General features: G+C 42.6%; 1 protein-coding gene across 1 annotated transcript; it reads left to right on the top strand.

Moving 5' to 3' along the window:
• Positions 1-489: 489 nt before the first annotated feature.
• Positions 490-2287, top strand: LOC133903632 (heavy metal-associated isoprenylated plant protein 7-like). The gene is made up of 4 exons (XM_062345062.1): positions 490-751; positions 925-1124; positions 1322-1412; positions 1794-2287. The coding sequence occupies exons 1-4, from the start codon at positions 619-621 to the stop codon at positions 2138-2140; spliced, it is 771 nt and encodes a 256-aa protein (XP_062201046.1). The 5' UTR covers positions 490-618; the 3' UTR covers positions 2141-2287.
• The last annotated feature ends 10682 nt before the right edge of the window (positions 2288-12969 follow it).

Below are 12969 nucleotides of genomic sequence, written 5' to 3' on the forward strand. Positions count from 1 at the left end.
GAGATGGCGCTTTGTAACACTAAAAGGCTTATTTGGAAGAGGGGATCACTATAGAAATTCTTATGATTTAGTTGAAGTTCATGCTAAATTGTATGGATTTGGATCCCAAAACACCCTTTCGAAACATGCCTTATAAGAGTCTTTTTTTTTCCACTAGTTATTGGTGTCAAAGGGGGAAGGATTGGATTGTAGTTTGGCCGGTTATGCAACAGTGACCTTTGTGACTTTGGATCCTTACTTTTTGTAACGGCATCCAGGAATTCATTTACAGAAAATCTACGAGACAGCTGTGAAAATTTCTGTTTTATTTGTTCCACACGCTTCACAGACTTGAATCTGTTGCCATCACTTCGCTCTTGGAAAAACAGAAAAGGTGATGCACGAGGGTACATTCTGAAAGCTGACATGAAGCAATTCTCATCCACTACTACTGAAGACACAGCAGTATTAGATTCTGCTTCGGCTGGCTATATAAACAGGGTGCTGGTGAGGCCAGGAGTCAAAAATAGAAGTCACAGAGTAGAAGTAAAAACCACAAGGGAAAAAAGATAGTTTTTACCTCCTCTCTACAAGGTACAGAACAGGGCAGTGTCCTTGTGCACATCAGTAAAAAAAAAAATGGGTGAAGAGGCAGCAGAGAAGAAACAGGAGGAGAAGAAGCAGGAAGAACCTCAAGAGATTGTGCTCAAAGTCGACATGCACTGTGAAGGATGCGCCAAGAAGGTTGAGAAATCCCTCTTGAGGTTTGAAGGTGTGTAACATTCAAAATTTCACATTATCTTCATTTTGTGAAACTAATAGTAGCACAGATTCCATACAAGGGTATTCTTTGTATTCAAGTATGAACATAGTGTAGCATTTGCACTCCAATGTCCAAAGGTACACCTAAAGGATGCTCTTGAACTGAAACAATGTCGGTAACAGGGGTCGAAAATGTGGAGGTGGACAGTCGATCAAAGACTGTAGTAGTGAAAAGCAGGACGGCAGATCCTGCGAAAATCTGCGAGAGGGTTCAGAAGAAGACCAAGAGAAAGGTTGAGCTGATTTCCCATCTTCCTCCGCCACCTGAGGAGGAGAAGAAAGAGGAAGCACAACAACCACCTCCAGAAGAAAAGAAAGAAGAGGTACTTGTGATTTTTTTGAAAGGTTGTAATTCACCATTATGAACTGTAAGTACTGCTTAATGAAAATCTAACTCATCAACTTGACATGACTACTGAACTAGAGCATCAGAACAGTTTCACTAGTGATCTAGGTGAAGGACAAATTGTTCCGAATTGTGATGATCCCATATCGTTAATGATCTAATCAAATTTTGCAGCCACCGAAGCCGATAACTGTCATCCTGAAGGTCCAAATGCACTGCGAATCATGTGCGCAGCTTCTGCAGAAGCGCATAAGCAAGATAGAAGGTATTCTTCTTAGCCGTACAACTCTCTACATGACACGGAGCGTATAGTCATGTTTGGTATAGTTTATACTTGTAGATTCTGAAGGATTCTATAAAAACAGTGTTAAATAGTAGGATCCTATAATAGGTTATCAATAAGTAATTTTTAAGAATAAACTGTATAATTTAGAGAAGCAGAATCTGCTTTTTACATGATTTTCCGATAAATAAATTATACAGAAACACAAGCTGTGCCGAACAAGTATAGTGTGGAAGCAAAAGATTTGCCTAAAATCAACCATTACACGGCCCAAATTGTTTAGCTTGTGCAGCAATTGCTTATTCTTTGGTATTGAATTCCATGAGCAACACGGCAAATTAACCATGTCTTGTGTCCAAAAAGGAGTGGAGTCGGTGGTGACCGATCTGCCCAACGACCAGGTGATCGTCAAAGGCGTGATGGACCCAGCCGCGCTGGCAGACAGCATCCAGAGGAAGACGAGGAGGCCCGCAGTCATCGTCGAAGACGAGAAGAATACGGAGGAACAGAAGCCAGAAGAGGGTGAAAAGAAGCCAGAAGAGGAGAAGAAAGCCGACGCTGACAGCGCGGATGGCGAGCTCAAGAGGTACGAGTTCTGGCCGCCCGTCCAGTACTACGTCGAGTACGTGTACCCCTACGCGCCACCGCCGCCGCAGCTACCGGTTTCGGAGTTCGGAGACGAGAATCCGAACGCGTGCGCCGTCGTGTGATGCCACTGTTGGCTGTTGATTTGCAAAGACTACTGGTTTGTATGATAAGCTCCATGGAAGCTGTGTTGCTGAGTGATCGTGCAATGATTGTTAAAGTGGCGTGCATGTGCTCTGTTCTTCGGAATCTGTAAGGTGCAGAGCTTTGTGCCTAGTACTGGAAAAAATACAAAAATAGACAACATACGCTGATGTATTTATGAAAATAAATAACATATCGGCGTATTTGTAAATCTAGCACCTGTATTCGACACCTTAAAATCCGAAAACTCAATTTCGATACTCAAACTCCGAAAATACGTCGGGCCACTGATTTCGATAACTGAAGTACCGAATACGGCACTGTTTACCGTATTCGGCACCTCAAATACTGAAAACACTCCGTATTTACAGCTTCTGCCGTGCACACTCGAGAGAAGCTAGCAAGCTACAGTAGAAGAAAGAAAGTAGTTAAAAATTCATGTTTTTTATTTAACTCACAATTTTATTTAGGAGTATAAAAATAGTCTAAAAATTCTAAATGTTTTCATGAACAAAATAGAGGTCACTAGCAATCCATTTTAATTGGTTTGATCCAAAAAGCACGAGCCAATATTTAATTAAAATTCTCTAAATAAGCTAACTTTTATAAATTCTAGACATTTTTAATGCCTCAAATAAATTCTCAAAAATCTAAAAAAAGTCACTAATATTCTTCTAATGTGATGTACTAATTTATAAAAATGTTTCCAACCCTATGTTATTTGGTGAAAAAATAAGTTCCTTTATAATGATCCATTTATATGCATTCTTATCATTTCATATGATATTCTCTTTTTAATTCAATTTGAATAAAAATAAACGCATACATTCTCTTTTAATTCATTTCATGTGATATTCTCTTTTGTGGAGGATAACCGCCCTTGTTGTCATGGCTGGAGTGGTGTGAAGATATACGGCTGAGGAGATGAAAAGCATGACAAGGTAAGAGTATGTTGCGCATTTGCGAAGGTGTTTCGATCTACCGAGGAGTGACAAGGTTTGGTTGGGAATATTTTGCTTCCTTAGTGCAGACAACAAAGGTGCATGAAAAAATAATCTCAATATGTTCATGTTGACTGCATCACATGAGAATAATATTAGCATATCTTATCGTCAAATATGCTGAGTGAGCTTGAAATGATAAAAGAGAAAATCACATGAAATGATAAGAATGCATATAAATGAGGATGTCAAACAGAGGGGATATTAGCACATCTTATCGTCAAATGTGCTGGGTGAGCTTGAAATGATAAAATATTAGTACATGAAATGAAATGAATTAAAAAGAGAATGTCACTTGAGAGATGTATGTGTGTCACTATTGCAAGCTAATTTTGCAACTGCAGCAATGCTATGATATGATAGAGCCTTGAGCTAGAAGACGGTGTTTTTTTTTGTCAAAGCTAGAAGAACAATATAGCAGCCTTGGCCATTAATTTCTTTAAGAAAAAAAATCATTTTACTCATTCAAACTATTCTATTGGGGGTGGGTTTTTTGAAATTTGAAATTTGGTTTTCCGGCCTGCCTCCATGCCGATGCATCCTCGGTCTTTCCATTCATCGCCGTCCCTCCGGACTGGTGTGGCCTGGACATTTCCTTCCTACCTACCGACTGTGGGTAGCAATGGCCTGCTAGGTCTGTTTCTAGTCTAGCAAGAGGCTGGATCTCCATCCCAATTGGGGGTGTCGTATGGAAGGTAGATCGCTGGTCTAGGTCCGTACTGAGAGGGTCTCAGGTGATCTATCCCCATCAACCTGGGCTCATCCAGGTGGTGTGGTTCACTGTCTTCTTAGATGAAGAAATCATGTGTGTGGAAGAGGGTGCCAACAGGGGGGGATGAGTCCTCCTTGGCCTCACGTATTGTCGAGGTTGTGGCCATGCACCTCGGTAGCCACAACGTTGTTGTCCCGGCGCCGAGACCGGTGCTACCTCTCTGAGCCTCTGGGAAGAGGCATCTAGCTCAGCATCATGGACACAGGAAGAGTTGTGGTTGGCTTCTGCAACCATGGCAAGGACCCCTCCCCACATGTCGACCGCAACCAGTGGTGCAGAAGAATGGGAAGTCTGCATTTTATTTAGTTGATTAATCTCTGGATCAATCTCCTAAGGATCCCATGGTAATTGCGGTAGGTGAATGCTGTCGGCATGCCCGAAGTAGGAAAGATATTTTTGGGGCCATTTGGAAATGGCAGGCATCTAATTGCATGAAATCTCCTGCGTTTTGCAGTGAAGCAGCACCATCCCCATTAATCTAGCAGGTTCAGCTGCCGCAACCTCTACATTTTCCTTCCGTTCTTTCTCCCTCCTTTGTGTAGGTGGTGATGATAGGCCATGGTGTCAATTCCAGCTCCACCTCTGGTGGCGGCCTGGGCCGGAGGCCTTCTTGTGGTCCAATTGACACTCAAAGAAGTGTTGTTGCTGGGAACTCGATTGGAAGAGAGGGCGACAGCCATTTCGGTGCTTCTGCCAGTGGTGCTAGACGGCTCATCACCGACAAACCCCTCCCCTTCGGAGGACATGGCTAGATCATGCCAAAGTGTATAAGAGTTCCCGTCTTCTAGTCTCTCGTTGACATCAATGCAGCTAGCAGTCTAGGCGAGTTCGGGGGCAAGCCAGACCTAGTATCGCCCAAGGAGGCCACTTCACGTTAGGTGTAGGCCCCCTAGCATGTCCTCCTCCAAGGGGCGCCCTAGCCACGGGCTTCGTTCAAACGGTCGGACGCGCAACCCTAGTAGAGCTTAGAACACCTCGAAGACACCGGAGAGGGTAGTTCCGCTTGGTCCAGTGCGGCTGCCTTCCCAAGACCTTCACCTCTAGCTCCCGAGGCAAAGGACAACAAGTAGAAGCCTAATAACTTGTACTGCTTTCGCTGTAAGACAAAGGAGCACTCGATGGAGGTGTGTGATATTGTCTCAAGCATGACGATCACCTGTAAGCCAAGTGCTCTATTCTAAAGTTATCGAAGCTGAATGCAACGTTGTTCAGATTTAGTGGTGACAAACTAGGTTTCTTCCAAATACCTCCTACATGCTACAATGGTGTCGACCTGCAGGCACTGCCAATGGCCTTGGTCAAGGTCATAGGTAATTAGTTGTCTACAAAAGTTATTTAGAATGAACTTCAACAAAGGATCCACTTTGACTAGAACTGGGAGGTTGTTCCATAAGGAGCAGATAGATATCTTGTGGCTTTTCAAAATTCGGATGAGCTAAGCAAGATGGTGGATGCTGAGTTTCACTTCAAAGCACTTAGGGCCACTATATCTATTGGAGAGTGGAAACCATCTGATGAGTCGAGTCCCCTCTTCCACCTTGAATCTGTATAGGTACATATATCAGGAATTCCTTTGGCATTTCAGCATTATTAGGCCATCTGGGCTATGTTGACGGTGCTTGGTGCACCGTTGGAAGTTGACATGCATTGCCAGTGGAGCCGTGGCATTGTTCATGTCTAGATGGATCTTATGGATGCCAATTTGTTGCCCACTAAAATAGATGTGGTCCTTGGTCATGCTAGCTATGAAATCACCTTCTCCCTCGAGGACTCAGGCTTTCTCGCTGATGATGGCTTGAGCTTCCATCCACCTAAAGGGGATTTTAATGGTAACGAGGATGATTTTCTAGATGAAGACCAAGATGTACCTTAGGACCAAGCCAAAAGGAAGGTAAAAAATATTAATTCACAGGCTAACAGCAACAATTCAGTTCTTGTCCCTATGCAGGTGGATGGGGCCACGTCGATGAGATCCTTGCACTATCCGGTTGCACCCATCTTATCATAGTGACTCGGTTCAACAAGACGACCATGTGCGTGACCACGCCACCATCTGCTTCGACCGGCCATGGGCCATTGCTGCACTCAGCTCTAGCATCACAGTCATCTCATATTTCTACCCACGTGCTGTGTGCCTCTTCGAGGCTAGTCTCAGCTCCATCCAGCGAAGGGGCGGCCTCACCTTCGCCCATCAGCCTAGCTGTAGAGAAGCGTAGCAAGGCGACCAAATCGGGTGGCATAGGGACTCAGCCGTTGTAGGTCTACACGCGGTAGAAAGTAGTAGCAAGGCAGGCGACTACCCCATCCCTGGGTAGCCCATCCTAAGGACGCTTCGGCAGGTCAGCCGGTGGTCAAGGGAGGGCCAGCGGCTCCCCAGGGCAAAGCTGCAGAATGGATTAAGCACGTCGATGACGCCACCTAGACCAAAGCAACAACAACAAGGCTGGCTACATCCCTGGCGATGACAGAGACTGCCTAGAACAAGGCCAATTGTCGGGCCATGCAACAACATCTGACCTCTCCCGCCGTAGGTTATGGCCTCAAGTCGGTGGGCCCTTGCACTCAGGTGGCAAGTGCGGGCCCTGGCATAGATATGTCGTCACCTGTGCTGACTGTGGTGGCATGGCCTAACCTGGCTGGCGTGGCTAGGATGTTCGCTCCCCTGGCTTACGCACTTCTAAGACAAGGCGTCACCCAAGCCGAAGCAGTGGTAATGGGGAAGGCTGGCCACCTGGAGGCACCGGCAACCAGCCAAGAGCCAGCACAGTTAGTGCTCGATGAGGTAGCTTGGTTGGTCCTATCCTGGTCCCCCCGCTGCGCCAAGTTGTGGTCGTACGACTACTCTGAATTGTCTAGCCAATCTACATCTCCTCTAGCGGCAGTTCAAGGTACGCCATAAAATTGTCTAGCCAATCTACATCTAGTTCCTTTTTTGCTTCCAATTTTAGTCCCCTATGTATTTCGTTGGGGAAAAATGAATTGGAAATAGAGTGATCTTCCAATGTGTTAAAACTTTTGGTGGATAAGTCGTCCCTAAAGCATAATGTGCAACCAAAAACCTGTAACCAAATAGGAGAAAATTCTCAAGTAGTAGAATCCCAGCTTGAATTTCAAGACGACCATCTGACTGATGTAAGTGATGAGGACTCGGATGCTAATTGGGAAGTCTCCATCCTATCTCACTTGGTGCAGGACATTACTAAGGTTGACTTGGATGAGGTGAAGCCTGGAAACATTGATTGTGACCATAAGGCTGGCACTCAAAAGTCCAAAGTGTCCGCCTCAAAGAAAAAAGGCCGACTCGTAAAAAAGTCAAGAAAAATGGTAATAAATGAAAGGCATTTTCTGGAATAGCAGAGGTCTTCGAGGCTTCGCTAAAATCATATTTATCGCAGATTATATTCCTAAACACCGCTTGGATTTTGCGGCTTTGCTAGAGACTGGGAAACATTCCGTCAAGCTAGGGTTCTTAAATCACCTCTTTGGCTGTCGGGACTTTCAATGGCACTGCGTTCTGCCTCGGGCCAGGTCTAGAGGCATTCTTGTTGGCATAAATTTGGCTTCTCTTGATGTTGAGCAAATCTCTGATATGGAATTCCTTGTCAGAATTCATCTACGGAACAAAGACAATTCATATAAATGGAGTCTAGTAGCAATGTATGGGCCAGCTCAAGCTAACCTAAAGCCTTGCTTCTTGGAGGAACTCATCAATACCTTTCATGATAACCCTTATCTGATGTTGTTTGATGGGGATTTCAATATTCTTTGGTTCCATCATAAGAAGAATAATGGCAGATTCCAACCCATATGGCCTTTCCTATTCACAGTCATCGACAGCTTGGATCTTAAGGAAATTGATTTATCAGGCCATCAATACACATGGGAAAACAACCTACAAATCCCCACTTATGAGAAGCTAGACCATGCACTAATAACCATGGAATGGGAAGAGAGATACCCATTGGTCATTGCCTGTGCTCTCGAAAGGACCGGGGTATTGGACCATGCTCCTATACTTATTGATACATGTAACCCAATTATAAGGGTGGGCCGTAAAGCATTCATGTTTGAATTGGGTTGGTTAAACCGTGAGGGTTTTGCTGATCAAGTCAAAGAAGTATGGAACCAATCAATAGCTGGTCGGAATCCCATGTAGTATGGAACCAATCAACCACTCCTCGATCTCTCCATCTATCTCTCAATACATGCATACAATGATACATATATTTAATGTAAATCAATAATAAAAATACCTTCATTAATACATAATAATGAACACATATTTCAAGTCATAGGCTAATACCTAAAGTTTCTATATTGGATCTTGATAAATTAATTAAAATATAAAAAATATAATTGAAGCTCGCTATATATCTTAATTTTATGGCTAATTTTTCTAATTCATTAAAAATAAAAAATAAATATGCTCAAACCTATAGCTAATGTAAATCAATAATAAAGACACTTTCCACCATAAGCTACTAATTGAAGATTTCGTATAATAAATGAGATATAATTGCATCTACATTGTCTTAAAACATCATGGACATAGGTGCATCTCCATCTTTTCAAAATCTAGAGCAATGTAGCAAATAAAATTCAACTAGAAATAGATTAGAGATGAAGTTACATACCTCGGAACACCTAGGGCATGAGGATTCCTCAAAATTTTGAAGCCACTAAGAACTTGGTGACCAAAAATGGCCGCCACCGAGCAAACAGAGCTCCTCTCTGTTATGTGCTTAGGCTTGGGAAAGGAGAAGGTGACTTTTATATAGTCGAGACATCATTACTGGCTCATATAACAAGCCAGCAGTGATGCCCTGCTATCACTACAGCCGGCAGTGATGCCCTTATCACTGCCAGTTCATAAGCCACGATGACTGTATTTTTCCCGCGTGGCTTATGAACCGGTAGTGATTCCCCATCACTGCCGGCCCATTAGAAACCGGCAGTGATGGGCCGGTATATATAGGGGTTTATGTAGTAGTGCTTCTCATTGATTGAATCATTGCGGGAGGACATCCCTTAGGTGTCAGAGATAAAAAAAAAATCATTGAACAAGAAGTGCAAGATGCAGTGTTCCAGATGGAGCACAATAAAGCTCCCAGGCTAGATGGTTTTCTGGCAGAGTTTTAGCAGACGTTCTAGGATGTCATAAAAAATGATCAGATAATGCTATTTTAGGACTTGCATTCTAGAATGCTGCTGATCCGTAGCCTTAACTTTGGTATTATCACCCTACTCCCTAAAACCAAAGAGGCTTCTCGTATTCAGCAATATAGGCCAATATGCCTGCTAAACATCAGGTTCAAGATTTTCACAAAAGTGGCCACTAACCGCATAAATGGTGTAGCGGATCGAATTACCTGACGCACCAAGTCTGCATTTATGCGAGGCGGAAACATCCTAGATGGGGTAGTAGTCCTTCATGAGACTATCCATGAAATGCATCATAAAAAGCTGAATGGAGTCATACTAAAGTTAGACTTTGAAAGGGCATACGACAAAGTCAAGTGTCCATTCTTACTACATACACTCCGGATGAAGGGTTTCTCGCCTAAATGATGTTCCTAGATAGAAACTTTTGTTTCTGGAGGTAGTATAGCAGTCAAAGTCAATGATGAAATAGAAAAGTATTTCCAAACAAAAAAAAAGGCATCTTCCAAGGAGATCCGCTCTCCCTGATGTTGTTCAATATTGTGGTTGACATGTTAACAGTTGTTATTGAGAGAGCAAAGAGAAGGGCAATTTGGTAGCATAGTTCCACATCTGGTTGAGGATGGTTTATCTATCATGCAATATGCCGATGACACCATTCTTTGTTTGGAACATGATATAGAAAAAGCCAGGGACTTGAAATCCTTGCTCTGCACATTTGAACAACTCTCTAGCCTAAATATCAATTTTCACAAAAGTGAATTGTTCTACTTTGGCCAAGCCCAGGATAATGCGGCGCAGTATTCCGAGCTTTTCGGGTGTGCTATGGGCGAGCTCCCTATGCACTACTTGGGAATTCCAATCCACTACCGAAAATTGAAGAATTCAGACTGGAATAGAGTGGTGGATCATTTTGAGAAGAGATTGAGCAGCTGGATGAGCAAGTATCTGTCCGCGGGTGGATGACTGATACTCCTCAATTCAGTTCTTAGCAGCCTCCCGATTTACATGATGTCCTTTTTTCTTATTCCACGGGGGTACTAAAGCATCTTGACTACTTCCGCTATAGATTTTACCGGCAAAGTGATAGTCAAAAGAAAAGGTACCGCCTAGTGAAATGGAGCGTCATGTGCCAATCCAAAGATCAGGGTGGGTTAGGGATCAGAAATCTTGATGCTTAAAATTTGGGCCTTCTTTGCAAATGGATTTCTAAATTGGAGACAGAAGAGGGGACCTAGCAAGAATTGTTGCAAAACAAATACGTTGGCTCTAAACCTTTGTCTCAGGTTAATTGGAAACCAGGAGATTCCCATTTATGGGATAGTCTGATGAAGGTCAAACATGTTGTTTATCATTTTAGCTCCTTCATCATTAAGTTCGGTACCCAAATCAGATTCTGGGAGGATCAATGGTTGGGAAACACACCGCTAAGAGAGCAGTACCCAGACCTATATAATATAGTGTGACACTGTTGCCACAGTGTTACAATCAAATCCGTCAGATATTTCCTTTCGGAGGGACCTTTGGGGCCCAAAGTTGAGAGCACAGAATGAGTTGCTTAATCGCCTCATCCACATTACCTTATCACAAGGCCGTGATGAGTTCTGGTGGAGCCTTTCACCATCTGGAAAGTTCTGTGTAAACTCCTTGGAAAGCACTCTAATTCATCACAACTCTCCAACAATGAATAAGCAGTTACAAAAACTAAAAGTACCCCTTGAAATTAAAATCTTTCTTTGGTACATGTGTAAATGAGGCCTCTTAACCAAGGATAATCTATCTAAAATGCTTTGGCAAGGTAGCCAAAAGTATTGCTTTTGTCACAAAAATGAGACAATTCAGCACCTCTTTTTTTATTGTTGTCTTGTCCGATCTGCATGGTCCATAGTCTAGTTGGCTTCAAACATTTAACATTTACCCACCATGTAGTGGATCTAATTATTTTGGCAATTGGCTTCGTGGTCTAAGTAAACAATGGAAAGCTGATATAATGGTGGCTACTACTGCCTTTTATTGGTCTATATGGCTATGCAGAAATGATAGTCATTAACAAGAAACAATGTTTTTCTCCTTTGTATGTTATCAACTCTTGCACTCTTTTGCTCCGTATGTGGTCTATTTTGCAGCAATAGAAGCGTCGACAGACGGTGGCTACAACGTGCACACAGTTGGAGCGGGTGGTCAGGGTGCCCTTTACCCGTTTTGGGTGGCAGTCTAGACTACAGATCCAAGATACACCAACTTAGACCCGCTAGCTATGTTCCCCATCATTTATGGTACTTTTGGTTTAACCCAACGTCTTTTTGTTTTCCTTTGTGTTTCTTGGTCGTGTGCATCTAGTTATGCAGAGATCTAAAGTGTACTCTTATGTAGTTGTATTATCTTGATGTAATGATGAGAGTTAATAAGTTCTTGTTATAAAAAACTATTCTGTTGGACCATTTAACCCCTTGTGCAGTTTTTTATTGGAGGGGGTAACAAACTTTGGTGATGCGGGGTGCCCAATCTTCTGCACATAGGATCAAAGGTACACTGTGGGACTTGACAAACCGTAGGTGATAACTCATACCAATGCAAGGACTTGCGTCTCTTTGAAATCTGCCAAACCACATGCTCTGAAGATAAATGCACGAGATCTCAAGTGGATGATATCGAAGACTCAATTCTCAGTGGAAAAGCAAGCATGATCTTGATAAAAAAACGTCCAATTCCCCTCTATTGCAGCTATGCCAATTCAATAGGAAGAACAAGCGCTATGACTGTCTTAGATTCAATAAGCAATTTGAGTTTTACAATAAACTTGATCTGACTTTCTGAGGTCATGGACTCAACTATATATTCTTCCTAGGATTGTAGAAACCGAACTGGACTCACTATGACATAAGAAAGGAAACCTAAGATACAACCGACATATTGTTTTGATGACTATAGCCTGCCTATTTTGAATCTGACAATTGGGTAGGATCTATTCTTTCCAACAAGTACTTATATAGCCCAAAATGACTCTGTATGAGAGACTTATAGCACTTTTACTGTGTCTGTTTGGTTGCACCAAACCGAGTCCAAATCGACTTGAATCTTTCATATCTTCTTTCTCTGTGATTAGATTTATTTGAGTATGTGTAAACCTTGAAAACCAAGTCTTCCACACCCATAGAAAGGCCTGGAACATCTGGATATGATCTCTAAACATCTTGCAAGCCACGGGCTCAACATCAATAAGTATTGTGTGTCACTCAGACAGTTTGTGTTACTTCCATCCAGATCATGCATCGTTTGATTCGTTTGGAATAGATTCTGTATCATTTCAAAATATGTATCTTTTGCACGCTGGAATGTACTATGTTAAAGCAGAATTCACTTAGAACTTAACAGACAGAACTGCACCTAATGTGTTATGCTTGTGCGCCTCTGCCTCCCTCACCACCCGCTGGTCTGATGGCTTATATGTGCACGTCCTCTCAAATATGAGCACAATAGAATTACAAATATTAGGTAGCATCAAATTCCCATCAATCTCATGTGCATATTTGTATAATGCTTTGTATAATGCTTGTCAAATATGTCGAATCACCACAGCAGCTTTTAGGTTCTTTTCAGCTTTTTTTGATTTCATGGTGTTCAAAAGTACTTGAAACATTCGCAACTATTGATGGAACATTGATGCTAGAAATATCCGCATGTTTTGGTCTATAATGGGATTAGAGAGGTAATGGGGCAAATGGCCTATTTGGTCCCTGAACTGTCAAAAGATCATTTTAGTCCCAAAGCTTTTGGAGAAGGTCATATAAGAACTTGCACACAGTTGGCACTCCAGGTGGACGTGTTGACTCAGCCATGTAACTATTTGCTAACTTATATCATTTGGGAAAAATAA

The sequence above is a fragment of the Phragmites australis genome, chromosome 21, assembly GCF_958298935.1.
Source record: "Phragmites australis chromosome 21, lpPhrAust1.1, whole genome shotgun sequence".
In the NCBI taxonomy this organism is placed as follows: domain Eukaryota; kingdom Viridiplantae; phylum Streptophyta; class Magnoliopsida; order Poales; family Poaceae; genus Phragmites; species Phragmites australis.